Below are 24922 nucleotides of genomic sequence, written 5' to 3' on the forward strand. Positions count from 1 at the left end.
GGTTAGGTGCAAGAAATATTTTTGCGGACCGGCCTTTATATAAATACATTTATATCAATAAATAATAAATTTAATCATAAATATATAAATACAAAGGGCGGCTCGGTGGGGCACTGGGTAGCAGGTCCGCCTCACAGTTAGGAGGGTGCGGATTTGATTCCACCTCCGGCCCTCCCTGTGTGGAGTTTGCATGTTCTCCCCGTGTCCATGTGGGTTTTCTCCGGGAACTCCGGTTTCCTCCCACATCCCAAAAACATGCTTGGTAGGCCGATTGAGCACTCCAAATTGCCCTTAGGTGCGAGTGCGGATGGTCGTTCGTCTCTGTGTGCCCTGCGATTGGCTGGCAGCCGGTTTATATACTGTATTTTCTCAGGTTGCCCTTTGGCTCCCTGTAATCTGTAGTGCGATGTTATCTTGACACTCCCACAGAGCATCTCCCACTTACTTGCGAGGTAGAGCTTCACGGCACATCTATTTTCCCAGCAGTCTGCCACCAGGGTCGTGTTCTTTGCTCACTTTCTCTCAGGAGCAGCTCTTGGCTTTTGGTCACTTGATGTTCAGTTTTCAATGTGGGATTTGCGTCGTTTGTGGGCTGCGGATGGGAATTCCTCTCGGGGTTTTTAAACAACACTCTTCTTCCTCTCTCAATTTCTTTTACTCTGCAACACTGGGCCTCCAATCCCATTTGTCTGACCCGAAGGTTGATTTTGGCCCGATTCTATCACATTTTTTCCTTCCCACGTGGATGTAAATCCCACCTTTAAAATGCTGTTGTTTTTTTCTCATCTTCACTCATCCACAGAACTTTGAATGGTGGACTATTTATTTGAATGAATGAAGCAAGATACACCCTCGGCATCATTACAATTGGGGACATCATGAATTAGTACATAATGATTAGCATTTTCCCCATTAAAATGTTAGTACAACCTTTTTTGCCTTGATGGCATCAAAGTACTTACTGGTGTGTTTTATAATGTCACACAGATTGAAACGTGTTTCTATGTACTGGAGGGAAAAAAATAGTATCAGTTTGTCTCTGTCTGTAGTTTGTTTGAATCAGGCTTTACTTTTGTCCGTTGCGTCTTGCTGTGCCACCTCTCCTTCACCGCCAAAGCGTCGAGTAAGCTCAGAGGTCAGTACTGAGCAGCATGATTTCTGTAGAATGAAAATGGTGGAAGGTGATTCAACATTTTTGTTTTGTCAAGAATAGTATTTCTTTTTTGTTTTTCCAGTGACAATCTAATTTCTTTACATCCTAAAGTGTTTCACAGTAGGAACAAGTGTTGCGGAATAGCTTGGATGTGACGTCAGAGATTCTTGAACATGAAAAAAATAAATAAATAAATAAATGCACCATTCCTACCTTCTGTTCCAAGGCCCGATCACGAGCCTTGGATAGGAGCTCGAGCACGGCGAAAAGGAGGCCCACGCCCAAACCGAGACCGAGAAGGAGAAAGAGACCCCGCAGGTCGTAAGGTCGGAGGGTGTCTGGGGTGCGGGCCTCGTCGTCATCCATGCAGCTGCTGGTCCACCACTTTTCCCGCAAATAAGACAGCTCGCCAGATTCGATCAGTTGACGAATGGCCACGGTGAGGTTTTTTATCAATGGCGAGCCTGGAGAAAGGAAATGATGAAGCCTTTGAATCTATGAGTCCTTAGTTGGGACTCACCCTGACGTGCAGCGATGCTATACGCTCTCATGGAGATGACTTCCTTTGAACGGGTCAGTTCACAGTGACGAGCCACATCCAAATCCAAGGACACAGTTTCACCGATGAGGGCGTAGTTTCCCTCCCGAGCGCGACGAACGCCTTCCTCCATATTTGGCACATAGCTCTTCTTACGCTCCATCTGCTGGTAGATGCGCCGAAACACGGCGATCTTTGAATCCTTGACCAGTAAAGAAACAGAATCCCCATGAAGCCGCTTCGTTCGGGATGGTGACCTTAAGATCACATGATCACAACAATGAAGACCTTAAAGAAACGCATAGTGGATCCATTTTCCACTGTGCCAAAGTCGATTTTGTCCTGGTTGGCGAGGTCTTCAAAAGTCTTGATCGAGTCGTGCTCTTCGTCCGAGTGCCGCGCGGAGTCAAAGTTGGCCAAATAGCACGCCAGCAGCAGTATAGCAAACAACCACCAGATAGCGCTAACTAGTTTTCCAGACACAGCTTTAGGATGAGGACCGGCACCTAACAGCACAGACGGAAAGCAAAACGGTTTTGTAAATTAATAAAGGCTTCATGACGGCAAGACCCCTGCTATGGATTCATTCCATTTGATTTCCATCCATCCATCCATCCATCCATCCATCCATCCATCCATCCATCCATCCATCCATCCATCCATCCATCCATCTTCTGAACCGCTTTGTCCCCACGGGGGTCGCGGGCGTCATCGGGCAGTAGGCGGGGGACACCCTGAACCGGTTGCCAGCCAATCGCAGAAAAGACAAAAACATTCTGAATAAACTGGCAGTCACACAATTAGACCATGTTTCTTTCACGCTAGAGCTTCCACTATTGTAAATGTAGAGAAATGAGCTTCTTGTAGCAAAGTGCAGCATTTGTGTGGTTAAGTTCAACTGGTTGCTGGGATACCTTGGAGGGTGAGCGCTCCTATGATGTACCAGTAGCTGTGCAGCAAAGTGAATTGGTGCTCGTCTGTGTCAGGCTCGGCCCATTCAGTGGGACTGATCCTGTAAGAACAACAAAACAAAAGCACAAGGCAACATTCATGTCATTCGAAAAAAAAAAAAGCTGTAGATTAATTGATGCAATAAACGATCTAACCATAGAAAAATGGAATGAATGTATGTCTGGCTAAATGTAATCAGACATATCGGAGTAAAAGAAGTTACACCACAAAAAAATGAATAATTATGTTACAAAAAAAAAAAAAAAAAAAAAAAAAAAGAAAAAAATTACGTTACAAAAACAATTATGAGAATCAATCATTTCTTCAGTATATCTGTTGCTGTTCGGAATTGTTTATAAATATACAAACATTTTTATATAGATTGTCAATGAAAGACGACGAATCCAACGCGCACCCACATTACTTCTACTCTTTTTTTTCCACATACCTGCCCACAAGGAATATGCAAAGCCCAGTGAGCATGAAGGCAATGAGGATGCCCACCCACGTCTCAGTGGAGAAGGGTGCCAGAAGGCTGAATGGGTGCTCGTCTTTTTGCAGAATGAAACTGATGCCTGTTTGCATGAAGGGCGTTGTCATGTCCACATATTGCTCTCTAACGGAGGTGACGGTCAGTGGTGCCACAGCCAGGTCAGCTTCCTAGTGGATGGTAGCATGTTATAGCAACATTCTGGTTTTCCCAACCAGCTCTACTATTACAGGTACTTTCACTATATGGGGAATAAATATTCCTCAAAAGGTAGGATGATTGTGGTAAGAGCCTTGACCTCAACCCATCGAAAAATTTTTGGGTGAGCTAACAGATGTTTTGGTGTCACAAACTCTCTCCTGGATGAATGAGGTGAGATTCCCCCATATCTTGTGCAAAGTCTATATTTTGCGACTTACTCCTCTGATGATTTCACCGATCATTCCATTCCAGTTGCCGCTGGAATCCATGGCTCCGTAGCGGTTGTCCTTCACCACATGCAATTTGTATGTAAAGCCGAGCATATGGCTGAGCTCGGAGATCAGGTCAATGCAGTAGCCCTCCAGCTCTCCTCCAGAGCCTTTGCTCATGGCGTACGGGTCTTGCTGAGAAACACAAGCACGTATTTGATTTCAATGGGGAGTGTGAATGAGATGAAAATCGGCAATGAGTAAAAACTGTGGGAAGAAAAGAAGAATACCTTGATGGTGGTGATGGATAACTCCTTGGTGCCTGCAATGTGGGTGGGCGGAGAGTGTGGGTCAGAGATTTTCTTAAGAACAAGTCAAAGTCACCAAGCAAGCTCAAATCTACTTTGGTTTGATGTCTCCAAGCTTCAGAAAGCCTGATGGATTCTATTGCCGCTTTGTGTCCCTTTGGCTTTTCTCTCTGCGGTAGTAAATAAGCTCGGCAGGACAATCGAGGCCTTGTGTACAATAATGCACGGAACTTGGCTATCGGGGAATCAAAGTGAGGGAAAGAAAAGAAGTCTTTTCCAAGCCTTCATTTCAGCATGTAAACAAGAAGAGGACATGGTGTCCCCTCCCCAATCGCCATGGCATCAGCCTGAACTGTGACCAGTGGTCCTCCCAGCTGGTATGCAGGACCTTACATCAGCGGAGGGCAGAAGGTGCCATGTTTTTCATAATTTCATGCAATGACAAAAAGCCGTGGCGGATGGGGGCACACGAGGGTCATGACACGCGGTCGGACCTATGATCAGCCTGTCGCTTCATCGCCTGGTGTGTCGCTTAATTGATTCATCACAGTGCTTTGGAGATCGCAGCACGACGCAAACCCCTTCCCTGGTGAGAAATGCGATGCTGCCCAATCGGATTATGCTTTGACAGGACCCCCTACGGCCTGGCTAGGGGAAGAATGGCCTTGAATAAAGCTGGTCGGGAGTGAGACCTTTTTCAAAAGGTCAGCCAGAGCTCAACGTCTGCGAGTGTGAGCTGGAGACATGCACTCATAAAATGTTCCCGGATGAACTTACAATGTACTGTAACCTTTGCAGTTGAAATTAGGTCAAAGTTCTCTTGTGTATATAAAAAAAAATAATAATAATAATAAATTTCAAGGCTGAAACTTGTGAAGAGAAAATTTAAGATGGGCAACAAATTCTATTTCCTCCAACTGAAATTACTTTCTTAGCACCCGCTTCCAAAATGAACAATAAATGAACAAATACTAGTTTAACTCGAAAATGTTATTTGAACAGTCTATTCATTATGTTGATCACATTTTGAAATCACGAGAGCAAGGAAACAAAATTGAATGTCACAACTGCTGTCTAAAAGAACAATAGACTTGGAATGACTGCTTGATTATTTTTTTTGCATTACATATAGAATTTTTTTTGTGCACGGGTCTTACCTGCAGCGAATGCATATCTCGTCAGTGCTGCCACACTGAAGATGACAGCTATGTAGCCTTTCATTCTTCTAAAAGCCTGAAAATCACAATTGCATGCATTAACACGACTGTCAACATGCCTGGAAAAAAAACGAGCTCATTCATTTTATACTCACCTATGAAGTGCGGATATAAAAACAACAAGAAGACGTCAACAAAAATTCAAAGAAATTGTCAACAAATGTTGCAAGTGGTTGTGCGCAGCAGAAGGTTGTGGGAGAGTTTAAATGCGGGGGATAGAGGGAGGGCCTAAACGGGGGAAAACCTCAAACTGCTTTGTTGAGACAGAGGTTGAAAAAAAGTCTCAGGATTGCTGTCGATGTCTTGTATACAAACAGGATTATGCAGAAGTGTGAAGCAATTTTTTGAAACACTATTTTAAAATTGATACATTTTTGAAGATTCTAATCTGACGGTCTGGAGCAGGGGTGTCAAACTCATTTTTTCGCGGAGGGCTATTATGTCAGTCCAAATAAATGTATGAGCACCTCATATTATATACAGTAAAAGCTACAAAACAAACTGAAAACTCGTTTTCAAATCAGATGAGTAAAAACTGGTCAAATATCAAAAAAAGAAGATATTATTAAAAGTGAAGACAATTTGCAATTCTAATAATGACACACAAATTTGATGCACAATTTGTCTTCGCGGGCCACATAAAGTGATGTGGCGGGCCGTATCTGGCCCCCGGGCCTTGAGTTTGACACTGGTGGTCTGGAAGATTGACAAAATAAAGATTTCTTTTTTTTTTTCCTGATACCATTCCTGCCAACCACTGATCCGTCTCATAGTTAAATATGTATTAAGAAAAGTATTTTAATTACAAAATGTGTTATGTAAAAGGATCATTTTATGTTCCCCGTGGAAATAAAGTGTGTTCATGTGTCTGGCTAAATTGATTTGTTCTTTTTATTTTGGCAGAAAAAATGTGTCCCAAAATGTTAACTTTAACGAGCAATATATTCATTTTCTCATTCAATCCCTTCTGAACATAGATTGAACAAGAGTTGTATCCTCAAATTAGTGGCCACAATTCTCCATGACTTCTGACAAAAAATCTGCAGTGAGAGGGAAAACGAGATGACGTTTCAAGAGTGTAATCCTGATTTTTGTTTTCAGCTTGTGAAGTTGTCTTTTCGTGTCCCATGAAAGCTATCTTGTTTTTGCTGTGGGTTTTGGCATCGTCCAACAAGTTGGTGGAGCTTGAAAAAAAGAAGTCGTTATTTTATCAGGGAGGAGGGGGGGGCGGCTTTTTGAGACAAAACGTTCTGTTCGGCCTGAACTGGAGCGCTGAACAGCGGAGGAGGCTTCAAATGAGAGAAAAAGTCACAGCAAGCGGTCTAGATAAATACATCCTTAAAAGAGTGTCCTGGGATTGTCTAAGAATCCTAATGAAGCTGTCTTTTGTATTTCTTTACTGGCTGGAATGGAGTCTGCGGCGCTAAAACAAGCGTGTTGCGCTTCACAAAGTCTCTGAGCGCTGAAGAAGAGGCCGGGGCAGAATGTGACAGCGAGCCAGAGGAGGCCGTCAGCTTTGGAAAGCACAAAAGTGACAATGGACGGGGGGCTTTGAAGAATCAGTGTCGTGAGAACGCGTTAAGTTGCCACATGTAAGACTGAAGGTTCCAAGTTTGTCAAAGAACTCTTTAGATTGATTTGTAAACATACTACCGTGTCTGGTTGCATTTTCAAAAGATTTCCAACAGAGCTCTTCTAACTTTTGGGAATTGTGTAATCATGACAGTTTTGTTGTTGAGGTTTGATGTACATTGGGCAGCCTGGAAGAAAAAAAACAAGATAAATAACATCTCCAGTTCGGTCGGGGGTTTGGTGGGTTTCTGCTAAAGTTGAATGCTGGTAAACACACCAAAATACAGTTGTTCATTAGAGCAGAAAGCACACTCGCCAAATACCAGGTCAAATCCGTCAACACGTCACTTTATGTAAGGCTCAAATTAAATGGAACCATTGAAATGGAATGCTCCAGGAGGTTCACGATGCCACCAAAACTTTCAAGGGGAAAAGCCTTTTAAAGTCAAAAATAGCACGAGTTTTAGTTGCCAAATCATATATATATATATATATATATATATATATATATATATATATATATATACATATATATATATATATATATATATACAGTAATCCCTCCTACTTCGCGGGGGTTACGTTCCAGACCCACCCGCGAAATGGGAATTTCCGCGAAATAGAAACTAGATTTTTTTGAAGTATGAGCCATAATTTAGCCATAAGATATTCTATTTTTATCGCTGACATCAACCAGCTCGCTGCTAGGGGACTTTCATATCAATGGACTGTGCGCTCCGCATTCATGCCTTAGCGACGAGACTAACAGTGTATTGCTATGTCCAGATGAAGGCCACCGCCGGTGGAGAGAACGCCCTGAAGTCACATGTGACGATAAAGTATACTGTACTGACTCTTTAATTTATTCATTTCAAAACAAGAAAACGACTTTTAAACATAAGCTATCATTATTAAAGGAAAATGAAGAAACTCAAGTGGCCGCGAAACCTCGTGAAATGATGAAATTTCTGCGATAAAATCATTAATTTATTTTTGAAAACCCGCGATACAGCGAAGCCGCGATAGTTGAAGCCGCGAAGTAGGAGGGATTACTGTATATATATATATATATATATATATATAAAGCATGAACTCAAAATTTCAAGGCAACAATAACATTTTGAAATTGGGGAATTGAAGTAAAAAATAAAATGTAATGTGAAATGATGTTGGCATTCCAGCATTTTTGTTTACGTAGAAACAGCTCAGCAATAGTTGCTTTGTTATGCTAAAATAATGCCCCTGAATGCCAATACATACTTTATATGTCACAACTTAAATTACTGTTTTAACTCCCGAAAAATACAAATTGTAATTTTTTACAGTGTGTTTGCTCAGTACAATAATTCAACATCCATAAAATAAAGAATGGCAGCTGAATTTCTTCGATGAAGCGACTCCCTCTTTTTTTCTTTTTCTTCAAACAGACAAAAATATTCAACAATTAACCATTTGGCTTTGCAATTAACCCCTCGAGGAGGGAGAAAACAAGAATGAAACCTTAAATAATATTTTTAGAATTTATTAATTTAATTACATACTGTTAAATTAAATATTGCCCCTAAATTTTTTGCACAAATAACTGGCATGTCAGTACAAACCATACAGCAGGCCAACAAATAAACGTGCTTTGTTTTAGTAACATGGACTACATGGAGAAGGACAAATTACAATGCGATTCTCTTAGCGAACACCAATAGTGTCCTACAAAAAGTTTGGAACATTTAACATCTCGATATAGAAAAAAATCTTAGTAAAATAAAGCCTAGCCGTGGGTTAAACAAAACAGTGCATATAACACATGCAGTCACCTAAAAGGAGCCTAAAAAGGAGGAGTTCTCTCAGTGGTGTGACATGCTACAGGTCAAAATCATCAGCTGAAAATTGGCAGCCTGCTTGCATTACGATAAAGCACGACACAAACTAAATGTAAAAATGAAATCTTAGTCCTTGCATTGCAAATAGTTATGAACAGAGTTCATTTTTGTCAGCAGCTAAGACATTAGCTCATCATTTCGCGTCAAACTGCACATTTTGATAACAAAGCCATCACTCTTGTGATATTGCTTGATGGATGAGCTACAAAGAATGCAGATGAAAATTTCATCGGTGTGTTTGTAAAATTCTGAGTATATATATCTGGGTTTAAAGATTAGAAGCAATAAGCTCAATTTTACATATTGCTAACAGATGTTTGAACTCCTAAAATACATAAAACAGAATATTTGATCATAAAGAGCCATTTAAAAAAAAAAAAAAAAAGTCAATTTTCACTAACTACAATATTTCTATCATTTAGTGCCGATTTCCCGGGCTCTGTAATATTTTGCTTTGAGAAGAGAAATATATTTCCTCATGTCAGGACAATGTTATCTGAGTCCACATTTGTCTGAGACATTTTAATGAACTAAGCTAGCTTCTCTGAAGTAAAATAAATAAAAGTCGATCCGATCGCTCTGAGAATTTTAGGGAATCCAGTCACGAAAGTCCAAGTTTAAAAAGACCTCACTGTTTTCAGGGGAGCCAGGCAAGTGTCTGCTGAAAGACGTGGGCAGACAGACCATATTTGGGCTGGCACAGGGGCTCCTTGCCATGCAACATGCCCCTTCAGGGTTGCCCCTCTCCTCAATGGGGCAACATCCGTTGATGTTATCAGTGCGGCTTTGAATGAAGCTTTGGAGCCTTTGTCTTTCCTGGGCTTTCTTAGCTCGATTGGCGATGTATCGCACCCTGCTTTGGCTTCTGGAAGATGATCTACGAATTGATTGTGGCTCATCTACAAATTCGTCTTGGTGTTCGCTGGCTCTTGTTTCAAAGTCGCTCGCCTTTAGGGGCTCCACATCAGTTAGCTTCCGTAGTTGCTCGGTCAGGTCGCTGTTGGGTCGGGCTTTTCCCGGGCTGCCCTTTCGAGGATGGTCCCTGGTTGATCTAACGATGAAACTCCGACTGATGCTGCGGTACTTGCTGTCAAAGTTACAAGTAATATCATCCGACGTGAGATCCCCGAGGCTTTTGGATAGCGACGCAGCCGATGCGGTTGGAGAGGCCGATGAAGTCCTGGCCGATGAAGTCCTGGCCGATGAAGTCCTGGCCGATGACTGCTTGAGGCCTTCCATGAAGAGCCGGTTCCAGGTATGCCGTCTTTGAGGGAGTCTACTAGTCGGGTCAACAGGAGATACCGGACGTTGATGGAGAAGGGGGGACGTGGCATACTCAATCTGTTGAAGATTTGGGTTCGACTTGCTTCTGTTGACTTGCAGGCTATCGAAGGAGGTGAGCGCTGGATAGTTGCAGCCGGCGCAGTGGGGGTCGCTTAATTTGGCGGGACTCTTCCTGGCCAGGTCGGTTAGTGATGAGTCAATAACGGTGTCGCTGGAAGAGATGCTGGAGGACGAGGACAAGCTGCCGCGAGGGCTACTCGACTCGAGCTTGCACCAAAGACGATCGTTCAGAGTTGCATCTGTACATACTTGTGGTGTTACTGACTGGGCCCTCGCTCGAACATGGCTGTCGCTTTTTGTTCTTCGTACAAGTGTGTGTGATGACAGATTGCTGTCTGCTCCGTTGGCCTCGGCTGTTTGAGAAACATGCGCTGCCGCCGCAGAAGTTTCTAATCTGGGCTCGGACTTCACTTGATTGTTTGTCTGGCCCGGAAGAGCTTGCAGGTGTTCTCTCTGGCTTTCGATGTGCTCCGAGTATGACTGAGTACTTGAGACTCTTTGGGGACCTCGGGTGCACTCCATCTGGATGTTTTGTTCTGGAGAGGTTACCGGGAGAGACACTGCGCGAGTAAGTGATTTGGGTTTGTTGTTTTCGAGATTCGGACTGTTGGACAATCCGTTTGAATTAACTGTCAAATGTGATTCTGCATTCTGTGGAGTGGAGGATAACGGAAGCAATGATGAAGAATGCTGGGAAGAAAAGATGTCCTCAGGAATGGTGGCAGAGCAGATGGAATGTGTTGTCTTAGGATCCGCGGAATTTTGCGCAGGAAATGGAAGTGGAGCAGTTGAGCAGTCTGGAGGGAAAACACAATACTGAACTTATTTGAATGTCTTTTGCATTTGACTTCAGTGATTAAGTACATTGCCCGTGTATGTGACACTCGATACACTCCGTTAGGAAGACTAGATGTGACCCCCCCTATATGTTTCGGTGGAAAAAATACTGGAACAGAAAGATTCACGTAAGACTCAATATTTTTGCAAGAACATGACATCACCAATCGGGGATGCTTCTTTTGTGAATTCTTGGAAAGCTTTTGCCTGGAATCTCTTTCGGTTGTTGATTTATTATGTTTTCTGGGTTTCTTCCCATCTGCCGTGACTTTTCTTTTTTGTTTTTATCTGCTGATGTGATTTTGCTGTACAGTATCGAGTATGTGCAAATTAAGGGGGATGCATTTTTTTATTATTAGTTGCAAACTCAAATCAACCTTCAGAGAGAAAGGCACCCATAAAAAAGTAAATGGCGGAAAGGAGGAAAAAGGTGGGTAGATGGAGAGAAATATAGGTGAAGTGAAGATGCACCTAAAATGGTATTATGCAGTATTTGAGTATTTGCTTGTGTGCATTCAGCAGGTTTACCTGGCTCTGGTCATCCCCTCAATTCTGCACTAGGAACAGAGAGAGCGTGCAAAGGGAAAAACAGGAAAAAGGAGTTCAGCAAAAACTGGGAAGAAAAGGAGATGGGCGGGGTGGGGCTCGGGAATAGCTTCCAGAGAAAAGCATGAATAGGCAAAGGTCATAGTTTGATCTCCACAATACAAAAATATAATTAACAATGATTCAAACCTGAAAAGTGATATGGAAAAACAGAACCCCAAAACATGTCAAACTTGCCTTTGTGAAAAAATAAATGAAAGCGAAAGGAAGATTCCCCAATGAATTCAAAACTCACCGTCTGTGTTATCTGTTAGATGTGGAGAGTATCGGATTGCAGATTTTGGGTAGAGACAAACACAATTTCACTCAAATATTTGAACAGGGACTTCCACTTTGAGCTGATTATTGAAGGAAACTAAGAGGATTTGAAATAAAACATTTTGGGCAAAGGATCCTGGGGATTACGGAGGATTACTATTGAGGAACATAGTAGGTGGTCAGAGAGGATACTTGAGCAAAGCTAAATAAAAAAATAAAAAAAAAAGCTCTTCTACAGTGCTCAGGGCAACTACTCAGCATCCAGCTGCACACTAGGCTTCGTCAACATCTTACCAGCCAAGAAGAGGGGCGATTTATGACGCAACTCCTCCATTTTCTGGGCAAACAGGGCATTCATCTCACGTTGAAGAGTGCCTACCGCCCTCTTGCGGCTGTCGACGACAGCACTTCGAGGTAGCACCGGGAGGGAGTCGAAGCTGCTCAGGCTGCCAAAGCTGTCACAGCTGCTGCTGTCATCACTGAGTGAGAGTCTCGGACTCCCGTCACTGCTTGCGAATGAGATGAAAGCGGGACCACACACGGTGCCATATTTGGGTATCGTCGCCTGGTGCCAACGGAGGTTACTCCGACAATCTGGTGTGAGGCTCTGCGCCGGTGTGACAGTGTTGGGAAAGCGTCTGCGTGGAATGTTGCAAGACAGGGCGTTCCTCTGTGTTGCGTCAGGCAGAGATTGGATGTGCTGGGCTGCCAGCATTTGCCTTGCTTTGGATCTGGGGAACGGCTTGGGTCGTAGGAACGCCTGGGATGAGTAGCAAAACTGGGCCTCCTTTGAGTGAGGAAGTGACTGCGAGCTTGGGGGAGAAGCTTGTGGCTGGCCATGCGCTGCAGGCTTCGGCTTAGCCCTTTTCTTGGTTCCCTGCTCATCTGCCAATTTTGACTCTGATCCCTGCCCTTCCTCAACGTGGCCCTTTCTTAGCGCATCTGGACTCTCCTTGGAGCCGATCACGCATGTGATACAGTTAGAAGACATTCCCACCCTGCTGGAGCTGTTAAGTGAGACCCGAGCGAAAACCCCCGGCTTCATGTCCGGATCGTGAAAACGGAGTCGGCCGGCCCGTTTTAAAGGCTCGCTCAAAGGCCGCCGATGAGCAAAACAAGGGCTCTTACCTTTACCCTCGGCGTTAAAAGTCCCATTGGTGTCGGGGTGTTCCCATTGGCCGTTGGCTTGGCGGGATGACGTCGACTCGCCGTTGCGGAGTTGTGGTGGTGTTGGCTGGTGAGAGGAGGAGGCAGAGGCCTTGTCCTCAGACTCTCGGTCCTCGCTTGCGCCCTCCGAGTTGCAGTCTTTGGTGTTAATGGTGATCTCGGGGAGGCCCTTCTTGACTTTGGGCTGACCTTTGGTGGGTGCGCTGGCAGTGCGCCGCAGGAGGTGGGCACCGAAGGGTTGCTTACGGCTGTGCTGTGCAGCAGCATGGCTGTCTAGAGAGGCCTGCTTTGGACTTCTGTGAAAGAGGCCTTTTATGCCGCTGGCTGCTTTGGCCTGATGAAAGCAAAACAAAAGAAAGCTGTCAAACACACGGTGTATGAGCAATTCAACATTTGAAATGCTGCCACCATGCAGATGGTATGCTGCATTATTGCAGTCACACACTTGGAGGAGTAAACATGCTTAATTAAGGAGTAGCACAAAAAAAAAAAAAAAAACAACACATCCACATTTTCGTACTTTCCTGACACAATAAATCAGTGTTTACAAAGACCTTTTAGTTGTACGCCATGCTTGCTCACAGTGAAATTTAATTATTAGTCATTTAATTACTGCTTCACGTGTAGAATAACAACAATAGCAGCAGCAGCAACCACAAAGCTGTCCCCCAACGATAGTTGTAGTTAATATCTGCTTCATGGCAGAATGATACATTTTACATGATTAATTTTCAATTTATAGGATGCAATAAAGAACAATTGATGCTTGAAGCAATGCACGAGTTACAAAAAACACCTTCAATTGTAATTGGTGTCAGTCTTACTAAGCCCAGGCACAGTAAAACAATTCGAAACGTTTTTTCTCTCATGCTAAAGGTTTTGAACACGTTTTCCAAATTAACGCTGCAATTGCTAAGACTCCCCATTAAGTCAGTACAATGTCACTGAAATTCAAATGTGTGGATGTTTCCTGACCCTGGTAGATGCACACTAAGGCAAAAAAATAAAGAGTGATATGACAATGACAATGTCAGGCAAGAACATCCAGACAGCGTGATGATTGTGAAGGTCTGCTTGCGTAAGATATTGGATCGAATCCAAAGTCAACTCTGATGCAAATGAACTTTAAATGTTAGAAGTAGATCCAAGTAGCCCAAGCCTTGGCACTGAGGCGACAGTAACAGTGAACAAACAAGATTGAACAAAAAAAAAAAAAAAAGGATTGGGTGATAGATCAGAATCTAAAACTGAGAAAAGGAGGCATCCGAAAGCTGAGCTCAAGGTCCTGACACGATGTTAATCGTCAATCGATGCCAGAAAGAAGCTAGTGCGGGTTTGCCACAATGGGACACTTAGCAACTTGTACGGATGGTTTTTGTGTTGACATTTGAGAATGATGAAAGAAAACATCATCGCGGTCCGTAGTCACCTGGAGTTCTACAACACGGCCATCTTTCACGACCTTACTAAATCAAGCACAAACAGACACACGCAGCGTGATAAAATAAAAACAACTTGGGACAATATAATTGCGGTTTGTGAGCACCACACAGCCAGCTTCGAGGAGAACGTGGAGCGGGAAAGCTGGCATATCTGGTGAATGTATTAATTTGTTTACAGCAACCGTCAACCAAGTTAGCATTTAGCAGCTAAAGCAAACAACCGCCGGCTACCAAATCTACTAGCTTATACAAATACGAGGACTCAAGTCTATAATGTGACATTTGAAATCATCCTGTTGAACATTTGTTTTAATATACTGGATGGATTTCAAATGATGGTTTCATCTAATTGAATACTGAAAAAAAAAGAGAGATGGAAGCCAGGCAGATTCCCCGCCTTTCTGTTCTCAAGAGTTAAAGACATTGGATCTACTTGATGGATCGAGGAAAGTGCAGATAGTCTTCAATAACTCATGCGAGGCATGAGTTGCTCTTTTAAGTCAAGCGGACGAGTGGGAGATGTGCAGGGGGGAGCGTGGCGATTGGACTCATGCAGGTTGCCGACTGGCTGTCACTACACCTGAGCTTTGAGTGGCAGCTTCAACGTTCCTAAAAATGTCCTGCTTCGAAATTTATCATTTGGTAAAAGAGGGCTCCACTGGAATTACAGACAGACAGAGAGGCAGAGTGGGGCAGAAAGAGAGAATCAGACGGCAACAAATGAAAAAGAGACAAAACACTGGCGTGGGGCGAAGTAAGATATAAAGAACAACAAGTACAAAGCTTATGCGGAAAAAAACGGTTCAAAACAAGGACAATATGAAGTACAACTTTGCAAGTGACTTGAAACGGCTGAGTGCACTGAAACAGAGGAAGCAACACAATAGTTGTTTTTTTTTTTTAAAGGAACATCTGCATTGTTTTTCAAAGTTGAAATACCAACAATACACACTATTCCAATTGGAAGATTCATTAAACACACACAGTACATGCAAAATCGTCAGACACTGACTTCACCAACAATAAACAGGCTAAGGAATTTTAGAAAATATCTATGACGCTACTTTTATGAAAAAATACCAATTTAAATGTACAATGGTCATTTCATTGCTTTCAAACATCTAATTGGGAGAGGGGGGGTAGCGATCCATATGGCTCCCACAGCAATACCTACCTTACCGGTGATGTCATGTACAGCTACATGAACAAAGATGGAAGCCTCCTCCATACCTTCTAAGTAGACGTGGCGGTAACCTATGAATAAACACCAAGGAGGGGAAAAAACAGATATACACAAATGTATTTTCTTTCACTGGACAATATTCAGCATGACACAATATTTTTAGCCCCACACAAGAATAGATCCACATTCAAGTCTGACCTGGCATCATGCTGTTGAAGGCGATGGTACGCTGGCCAATGAAGTCTTGACCAATGGGATCGTGGTCCCACACGAGGAAACGCACGAGGGCCAGTTCTGGCATGTGGACTGTAAACACCAGAGTTTCCTCCCACATTGGGTTGAAACCTGCAGGAGCATCCCGAGTGAGATTTTAGGTGTTAAAAATGGAAGGCGATGGTGCTTTGCATGAGAAGTACACAATAAGAGAGTAAAACGAAGAAATGAAAAGATAATTAAAAATGGAGATAAGTGTTAGAGGGCAGAGAAAGTAGAGTCGGGAGAGTGTCGTAGAGTAGAACACAATTTAGCAGTGATCAATTATTCGGGCTGCGTGCAGAGAGAGTGTTTCATGGAATGGTCTCTTTGGACTCTTCTCATCAATAAAACATCAGAACCCAGACAAGCAGACCAATGTTGCTACTTTTAATTTGGGCTGGGAAAAAAATAGAAATTATGATTTTGCCTTTGTTTGAATTGTCTCTTTGGAAGCAGTGAGCAAATGTCATAAAAAAATGCACATTTTTACTTAACCAAGTGTGAACTTTTTGTTCTTTTTCAGTAAAGAATGCTTTTCCTATTTGTTGGCTGTTCCTTATGACAAGTAATCAATAAGAGCAACATTTTCCATATAGGGCCACTATAATTTAGATTATTTCATTTAATTGAACTTACACTCCTAAATTGCTATTCATTGACCATGGCTGTAGGAGGTTTTTCAAAAATCTGACCTACAGTATGTGTGAAATGCCAGAAATGAGAGTGGAAGTGCAAAAAAGTAAATTCTCAAACTCACCGTTATCATCTACCACTCGGGTTTGCTCCTTGGAGCAGTCCACTGGAAGGCCAATGATTTCCACTTCCACAAAGGGGTCAATGATCTGACATGGGACACGATGATGTCATTTTGGTATATGAGCTCATTTCACCGACTGTATCAAAGTACCTCTCCTCGGTCCCCCAGCATCGAGTCTTTGGGTTTGGGTAGCTGTTGTCCACTGATGATCTTCAACACAAGTTGTTTCTTCATTTGACCCGGCAGTGGATCCTCCGAATTGGGATTAAAGGCACCTGAAATGTAAGCAAAAACGAAGAAGCCATGTAAAAATATATAATGTCTGGAACTAGTCACCCACGCACACACCTGACCCGCCCAAAACTCAAAACGTAAAATTCTTGATTGAATGCATGCTCACCTTCACACATGCATTTGGGTTTGAGGATGAAGCCGCAGTTGCCATTGCTGTAGAATTTGGCTCTGTTGAGCTGAAGCACCCGACCCTCCGACTGGTAGTTGAGTGCAACTGTAATGAAACCTCCGATTGTTTGTATGATCATGAACATTTTACAAGGTGATTGATTATCAGTCTTGCCCACATGCGAGCATGTTCGCTTCATTTTCACGTTTTCTGTATGTGGCCGACCACTTGTAACTGTTTTCTAATGTGCTGCCTCCAGAAATGGCAAATAAATTGATTCAGATGATGAGTGGAAGAAAAATACAAAACCAAAATATGAAGTGCTACAGAACCACTATAGTTATATAATCTACTTTGTCAGAGAGGAGAATGGGTAGTAGAGCATACCAAGTTGGCAGCCTGCGTTCCAGAAGGGCTGAGGGTTGAAGTTGGACGAATCCACACGATAAGAAGACGGGTAGATGCGTGAGAGCTGTCGTTGGTTAAAATGGTTGAAGGAGCTGGCTTTCTGCTGCATCAAATGATGGGCTTTGGTTTCACTCAAGGATGAAACCTGCCAGTTGCAGTTGACTACCATTGACAAAAGAAAGATTAGAAACAATTGTGAACGGGTTCTATGTGATAATCTGTGAGTAGGGAACGCACCTTGTGCTTCAACGTCATAAAGGCCCACAGAGCATGTGTATTTGACCAGGTCAGACAGAGCTCTGGATAATTTCATGGTTTTCTTCTTTCTGGAGGATTGGAAATTGGACATACAGGATGAAGCGGACATAGTAGGGACAGTATTATGTCATTTTGTCAAATGTGTTACTTGTTGTGATGTAGGGGGGCTCGCGATGCACTGCTGGAGCTTTCTTGGTCCGTATCTGTGTCTTCCAAGCTTGAGGTCTTCTTCAGCTTTGCATTTTTTTTCTGGTGTGGAAACAGTAAAAGCATAGAAAATGGATTGTCTTCTGAGGGAACAGCTCATCGTATTAAACATTTGGTGAGTTGCAATTTTTTGGGAGGGGAACTAACAAACAAAAAACAAACCTTGCGTTTTGAAAAGTTCTCCATGAACGAGTGGCCAGTGCGCTTATTGCTGCTGGTGTTAGCCTCGTCCGATGTCACCGTCACCTGTTAAAAGAGGCAAATTTTTTAAACTGATTTTTACGACATTCATTGGGAACATTCTTCTGGGAGGCGAAAGGTATTTGCTGCCCTTTCGTGACCATTTTACCATCAGGAACTTTGCTATATTCTGATGCATTTTATATTTTAATTTTTAATAATTAAAAAAAATATATATTTTTTTTAAAATAATTGTTTTAACTATATTTTACATTTTAGATATTTTATATTGGAATATAACATGCTATATTGGGATATAGGGCTTTACAATTGTTTTGTGTGAATTTTATGAACCAGAAGCCGTAGTGGTATCTGTGCTTGGTATCGGTGACTACTCAAGAGTTGAGAACTCGTACTGGCATTAGTCTGAAAAAAGTGGTATCGAACATTCCAAATTGATTAATTGCATTGTTCTTAAAGTACATTTCTGTCGATGTTTATGTATATTCATTAAAAACATAAAACACGTAGTAATGGACCTACATTTTCCAAAAATAGCACTTTTACAAATATAGTACTGCTTAACTGCAAGCTGTGACACTCATAACAAGAGCAACATTAAAGAAAAGATGAACCCAATTCATCAGCAATTTAATTATTTTCAGTAATTGCAATTCAGCCTTGACGTACCATCAGACGTACCTTTGAGTCAGTTTCATTTAACTGCCCAGCAGGTGGAAGTGCGGCGATGGTAAAACTGTCCGGGTCTTCTCTATCTCGAATCTTGGACTCTTTCATCAGGTTGTCTAGCTTTTTCTTCGCCATGTTCTCGACTTGCTTCCTGTTGGCTGACATCTGCAGGAGGAAGGAAAACACATCTCGAAATTCAAAAAGCATGGCAACTTATACTTTGTATGAATTATATTTGATGACCGATTTGAGCCTACATTGAACATTGATGGTGCTTAAAAACACGCACACATGAATTGTCAGAGTCCTACATTTTCAAGTGGGAGTCGTTTTAGATTTTAAATACAAAAGTGATGATTACCCCAGCAAAAATATCCCCATGCAGAACGCAACCACATGATGGCATAGTTTAGCTATGAACCAAATGATTTGCATGTTGAGCCTTACTGTGCCTATGAGCTACAAATAGGTTTGTCACTTTATTGTATCATCATTAAATGTATTCATTGGTACTTCATAAATAATAAACAGCATTTCACAATGTTATTTCACCTGCAACAAAATTCAGATGAATGCACAAGTGCACATGTTCCCCATTTTTACACCTTTCATTTTCATAAAACCAAGCACCATTAACATACAATAAAGTTTATATCCTCATGTAAGGTTGTCAACCTCGCTCTATTAAATTAAAAAAGGGGAAACGCGCATACATACGTCTCCATTCATCAGCTTGCAGTCATCCTCCATCTCATCTGCACTGTCTTCGTCCGACACGTCACCCTCCTCTGCGTTTTCATCGATGTTTGGAGGCAACTTTTTACCCTGAACAAGAAAAAAAAAAAAAAAAAGTTGTACAAGTCGAAAAGAAATGCACAAGATTGAAAATGATGTTATCCTTGGCAAGTCTAATGTTTCAATTGTCACAGTATGTCCTGGATGTTGTAGCCTGAGGCATGTCTTGAAACAACTTCATGATGTATGCTAAAGATAACTTCAGTACTGTCGCCTCCTCACCAACTTTCCATTCCTACTGTATCACATTGCTATCTGCACAAGTGATGGTTCTGGAGACGTTTCTTTCATGCCAGGTATTGGCACAGAGCTGTCTCTTCACTGCGAGCATTTGGTGGCGGTGCAGCCTCATTAACTTCAACATGTTCTGTCAGCATGGGGCTGTTACAATTAGAGCTTCAATCCATCATTTAGGATTTGCGTTGCATAAAATATTGCCATTGAGAGGAAGTTTAAAATGAAATGGAAAAGAAAAACATTCCATGAAATTAACTTATATTGCTAGTGGGCAGCACGTCTTCATATTCTCAAGTCACCTTCCTGTGTGGACTTTGCATGATGACTTTCTCCAGGTAGGTACTCTATTGTTCTATCAAATTCCAAAAATTGAGAAAGGTATTCACACAATGTACTTAAGTAAAAGTGCAGATATGGGGTTTAAAAAAAAAAAAGCCTTGTTATTGGTATGGTGAAAAAAATGGTATGTTATTAGATTGTTAACTATTTAACAAGTTTTAATTCCTGGTGGTAGTTTTAATTCCTGTATTTAAGGGAAAAAAAGGAATGATGTTTGTAAGTATGAAAGCAAAAAATAAAATAAATAAAACATTAACAAATAAAAATGTTAATAAATTAATTCAAACATTAATTAATAATTATTTTAATTGCATTTCTTTTTGACACCTAGACCCTAAGATCTAGATTGAGAGCTACGAGTGACCAGTCATGTTCTCATCCTAGAAGCAGCAAGCTTACATTATTGAAGTTGAAAAGGAAGTGACGGATCCAAAAACTTGCTCTCACTTATATTATCGACTAATTCTTTCATTAATTGTACGCAGAGATGTTCTTTTTCGTCCAGCATCAATTCAAGTTACCGCCGGTAGCTTGACCAATTTCGACCACTTGGTCTCGGCTACCTTTGAAGTCCCGTTTGAAACAGCAAGGTTTCCTACTTTCAGATTGAAGTGCGTCACAGTTCACCAACAGACTTGACTTACTTTAACAAGGATCTTCCCCTTAAGGTTCTCCGGTGAGGGGAGCCAACTAGAATCTTCCGCTTTGATGTTGGAAACGTCAAGTTTGTCTCCCAGAATATCAATGAGGTACTGAGCCATCTTTTTTTGTTGAGGGACACTGCAATGGTTCTCGATGGACAGGATGACCGGGAAACTAGCAGACAATGACACACAGAAGATTGATGTCAGGATGCTGAGATGCTGGAGAGGGGACACATAATACGGTGTCATTTGTTTGCCATGTTATGCACCTGCGTCCACAAGGTTGATATCATGTTGAAATCTATCATCCATTTTGGAGGTTTGATATGCAACCATAGTTGAAATATGATATGCAGTGACAAGTACGATTGCTCCACTGCGGGAACTGAATAGTTTAGCGCCTTAGAGTAAAATGTCAGGAGTCTGCTACAGTAGCTATTGTTGTTTTTGGGTTGTTGTTTTTTTTTTTGTCTGTGCTGTGACTCACACTGACTGTAACTAAACTTATGATTGTGTCATTCAATTTTATTTGGACCCACTCCTGAACTGAAGAGAAAAATGCAGTATCGCAAGGAATGTATTAAATACTAAATAAATCTATCCATTAGATTCAATAGCTAAATTTAGACTGAGTCTTTAATGATTAGATAGAACTGTAACACTTCAATAGTCATTGCGGAATCAAAGAGCACGTTACATTCTTTTTCTGTACAAAAGTTGAGAAAGTCAACATGTTTTGCTTATGTTATTATTACCTGTTCTTTTTTTCATGGATGATTTATGGTCTTAAACAGGAGTTTTCAACTGGTTTTGTCCAAACGACCACCATTATAACCAAGAAGCAACTCAGGGACCATTGTTTTGGCGGAATATTATTTTATTTAGTCACCGAAGGAGGATAGACCTATTCAGGCTATTTATTTGCATCTGTATGTCTATTTTCAGAATCTCAGCTACATTTGACATGATTTGGATGGCTAAATGATTTACAAGATTATCTGGAAAATAAATCAAGTCTAAATAATAAATACATTTTATTTTTAAAAATGCTACAATTATTTTCCCTTTCCAATTTCACGGGCCACTTGGAATACTGCTACGGACCACTAGTGGGCCGCGGACCACCAGTTGATAATCACTGCTAGATAACATACAATAGAACCTTTGCTGTCAAAGGTGTGGGCCTATTCACAAGATGGCAGCTTTGCATTCCAATTTATCTCTTGTCAGCCGTCTCTTGGGTCATTCATCTAGACACTTGGAAATCAGATTGTCCTTTATAATGACGTAATCCTTTCACCTGACAGACTTTAAAAGGTTTCAGGTGGAATAGGGCGCTCACGATAATGTTTTCCAAAAACACAAAAGGATTCAATCTCAGCAAATGGAGCATTTCGGTAGCTTTTGTGCTAAAAATAGATCTTTTCTGCACATCCTTCAGACTGCATGCATGTCGATGAGCATATCACCTTCTGATGTCGCTGGTTTGAAAGAGAAGGGGGGGTGCATCTCTCCTTGCACACATACTTGTTGACGTGTGAGTAGACATCTCTTGGATACGTTATATCTTCCGTAACAAACGGACACAAAACTTGGAACAATACAGTAAGCCTGGAAAGTACTGGCATTGAGCAGAAACCTACAAGAAAACAGCTACAATGCCACTGTGAGACTTTTAACCTTCATAAAAGTACATGAGCTCATCACACTAGTCCTTGCTGTCCTTCACTGGTAACCTCTGAGTTTTCCCAATCGATTTTTTTTTTAAGAATGTCATTTGGGGCTTTATTTGGTCCATAAACCCGATCTGGCCTTCAAGGCTGATCGAGCATTTGAGTTTTAAACTCGGTGTCAATGTAACACTGCCTTGTGACTCCAGACAGACAACTTTGAAAGCCTTCACTTCAATTTGAAATGCCTCATTTATACACAAAGTGCTAAGTCGACCTTCGAAGTTTTTTTTTTTTTTTAAAGCAATAAAATAGTCACATTTTCTTGTTTTTCTAGCTGGTGATAGAATAAATTTGTTAAGCACTGACAATCAGAATATTAGACTATTAGAATAAATGCAAGCTCCAGAGAGCGGCTGATGATGGAATGCATTTCATAAAATTAGCATTAAAAACAACATACTTTTCATCTTTTATATGTCAATCAATATTTCTAAACAGCCTTTTGGACAAAAAATAGTCAAGTATTTCATGTTTAATGACTCACAGCTATTATGTGCAAAGCTAAAACTTTATCCTAAATGTACATAACAAATAGTAACACTTCTTGATGGCCAATTGCCAATATATAATAATTTTTTCATATATTTCTGTGCCACTTTATGATTTCTTTTTTTTTCTGAGATTTCTGAATCTATTTGCATATCAGTGGAGGGGCTGTGTGTGTGTGTGTGTTATCACGTACTCATTCTTGACAAAGGCATATTTGTTGATGGTTTCAATAACATCTTTGAAAAGGATCTTGGAGGTAAGAGTGTAGCCGTGATGAACAATTGGCTCGCCATCCTGACCATCCCAGCAGTCCACTGTGCACAAGAGATTCATGACAATCAGAAGTGCCTCCTTCAAATTCAAGAACAGGCCATTTCAAGATGAACATACGAGTCAAAAACGTATCAAGTGGTCAAATACGTCTTCTTGTAACCTTGTCTCAACAGTCTCATTCATATAAAAGTCAATTTCAAATAACATTGTCAATTGCCTTGATCTTTTTGTCCCACTATACCCTCTCATGATTGGTAACAATGTTTTGGTTTTAAAGAATAAGCAGGACGCAAGCCACACATCTACTGTTACTGTCAGAAAAAATATATACAGATTGCCGATTAATCGGTCAATACAAAACTTCAAATAGCAATTTTCTTTCATCTTTTATCCATTGAGTGCTCTGTTTATTCGTGATGCTGTGTGGGTGGTAACCTTTATAAAGTCGGCAATGCAAGGTTCCAAACATTACATATTTATCAAGTTCTATCAAAAATTCAAAGGATGAGTTTCAAAATTAAAACTGTGTTTGCTTCAAGGGTCAAATGTCATTTAATGACTTTAAAACTTTTACATTGAATGCATATCTTGTCATTGATTGTTAATGCCATTATCAGTACAAGTGGGGGATGAAGTACCCTCAACACAGCGGCAGCCGGCCTGCAGCACCCAGGCATACATGTCCACTCTGGACTGGGACATCAGCTGGTCTCCCATCAGGTACGTGTTGTGCGAGGAAGCGATGAAGTAGTTGCACAGCGGCTGGCTCATGTCCTGGTTAACACTGTAGTGATCCGGGTTGAAGATATCGCCTGCGGGGCTGCGCATGTAATTTGTAAACCCTGAAAGAAGATTAAAGTGGTGTTAGAACCAAGCTGATCCAGGTTTTGGTTTCATGCACCTTTTCTAACGTAGTAAGTAATCCAAGACCAGGTCAAGTCGGGTCATGTGATGTTATCAATATTTACCAGAATGATTTTGAAAATATGAGTGATTGTGTTTTACATATGTATAGAAAAAAATGTTTGACTATCAAATTAATGTGTTAAGATTTATAGGCTACTCGACTAATGTATACATTATTCCTGTGTCAGTGTCTGTTTAGTGGGGTCAAATGTTTTTTGTTTTTTTTGTGGTTTTTTTGGGGGGGGTGAGGGGGTGAGTTGCTGATAGACAAGAATGGAAAAAAAAAAACCCATCAATACGCTATTGTGGGAATTCTGATTGTCAGATAGCAAATGTGTTTTGGTTGCGCAAATACAATAGGATAATATCAGTACAATTGCATTATTCTAATATAAAATAAGTTGAAGATTAAAATGGTATGTTATTAGATTGTTAACTATTTAAGAAAAAGAAAATAAATGAACATAGATGTATTTTGATTATTAGACTTATGAGTATGTCTCTTTGAAAAAAAATCCTGCTGGATAAATAAGACACTGAAAATTGACTGCAAAATCGTACACAATGTTATGTATAGGAGCAAAAGAATAGTATTCTCACCATCAATTCCCAAAACGGCTTGCTTTTGGTTCTCTGAACAGGGTTCAAATTTGTTGGTAATCTCCAGACAATGGTCCTTGCTCACTTTGGTCATCTATAAAGTAAGGAAATCCATGTAAGAAAAAAAACAAAAAGTAGTGCCAAAATGATGCCTTACTGGAAAGCAATGTCAAATTTTCGTTATTGATAAGTGGAACAAGTTGAATGCATGACAGTCTCCCCACCAATGATCCAAATGTCTCTGTGCTTACTGCTGTGGAGCGTGAAATGGCTCGTATATTGATTCTTTTAAAGCGGGTCGGACAATTCTGGGTTAGTCACTGTCTTCACTGTGACAGGTTATCGTGTAATAGAACACAATTACGTTACTGCAAACGGGCCTAAACAGCACTGAC

The 24922-nt window shown here is 41.2% G+C and overlaps 2 protein-coding genes across 10 annotated transcripts in view; both read right to left on the bottom strand.

Moving 5' to 3' along the window:
• Positions 1-322: 322 nt before the first annotated feature.
• On the bottom strand, positions 323-5742 carry LOC147061682 (putative glutamate receptor). Its single transcript, XM_085912915.1, has 10 exons — positions 5163-5742; positions 5008-5083; positions 3833-3864; positions 3552-3737; positions 3091-3302; positions 2606-2703; positions 1980-2197; positions 1674-1893; positions 1367-1617; positions 323-1158 (listed from the first exon to the last, which is right to left on the bottom strand). Exons 2-10 carry the CDS (start codon positions 5069-5071, stop codon positions 1060-1062), a joined length of 1380 nt encoding a protein of 459 aa, XP_085769041.1. The 5' UTR covers positions 5072-5083; positions 5163-5742; the 3' UTR covers positions 323-1059.
• A 2145-nt stretch (positions 5743-7887) lies between these two features.
• Positions 7888-24922, bottom strand: part of plch2a (phospholipase C, eta 2a) — a 76541-nt gene continuing 59506 nt past the window's right edge. For 3 of the 9 annotated variants that reach the window (XM_085912714.1, XM_085912722.1, XM_085912680.1), the window contains 18 exons: positions 24528-24621; positions 23660-23863; positions 22942-23062; positions 20527-20698; positions 19229-19336; positions 18512-18676; positions 17804-17887; positions 17583-17683; positions 17414-17502; positions 17156-17338; positions 16766-16873; positions 16516-16640; positions 16366-16450; positions 15552-15698; positions 15345-15424; positions 12690-13062; positions 11539-11550; positions 7888-10657 (listed from right to left, as the gene is read on the bottom strand). In XM_085912714.1, coding sequence (XP_085768840.1) covers positions 9105-10657; positions 11539-11550; positions 12690-13062; positions 15345-15424; positions 15552-15698; positions 16366-16450; positions 16516-16640; positions 16766-16873; positions 17156-17338; positions 17414-17502; positions 17583-17683; positions 17804-17887; positions 18512-18676; positions 19229-19336; positions 20527-20698; positions 22942-23062; positions 23660-23863; positions 24528-24621 — 3804 coding nt within the window. In that variant the 3' untranslated portion in view covers positions 7888-9104. Of the gene's footprint in view, positions 10658-11225; positions 11353-11538; positions 11551-12689; positions 13063-15344; positions 15425-15551; positions 15699-16365; positions 16451-16515; positions 16641-16765; positions 16874-17155; positions 17339-17413; positions 17503-17582; positions 17684-17803; positions 17888-18511; positions 18677-19228; positions 19337-20526; positions 20699-22941; positions 23063-23659; positions 23864-24527; positions 24622-24922 lie in introns of all 9 variants that reach the window. The other 6 variants (XM_085912741.1, XM_085912689.1, XM_085912752.1 and 3 more) reach the window with 6 other exon arrangements.

This window comes from Syngnathus leptorhynchus, chromosome 1, assembly GCF_054491065.1.
Source record: "Syngnathus leptorhynchus isolate UIUO chromosome 1, UIUO_Slep, whole genome shotgun sequence".
NCBI classification, from domain to species: Eukaryota; Metazoa; Chordata; class Actinopteri; order Syngnathiformes; family Syngnathidae; genus Syngnathus; species Syngnathus leptorhynchus.

Coding starts and splice junctions, on each gene's coding strand:
- LOC147061682 (XM_085912915.1), bottom strand. CDS start 5,071: ATGAAAGGCTACATAGCTGTCATCTTCAGTGTGGCAGCACTGACGAGA. Junction 3,865..5,007: donor GAGATATGCATTCGCTGCAG/GTAAGACCCGTG, acceptor CCCACATTGCAG/GCACCAAGGAGTTATCCATC. Junction 2,198..2,605: donor AGGAGCGCTCACCCTCCAAG/GTATCCCAGCAA, acceptor CTGTGCTGTTAG/GTGCCGGTCCTCATCCTAAA.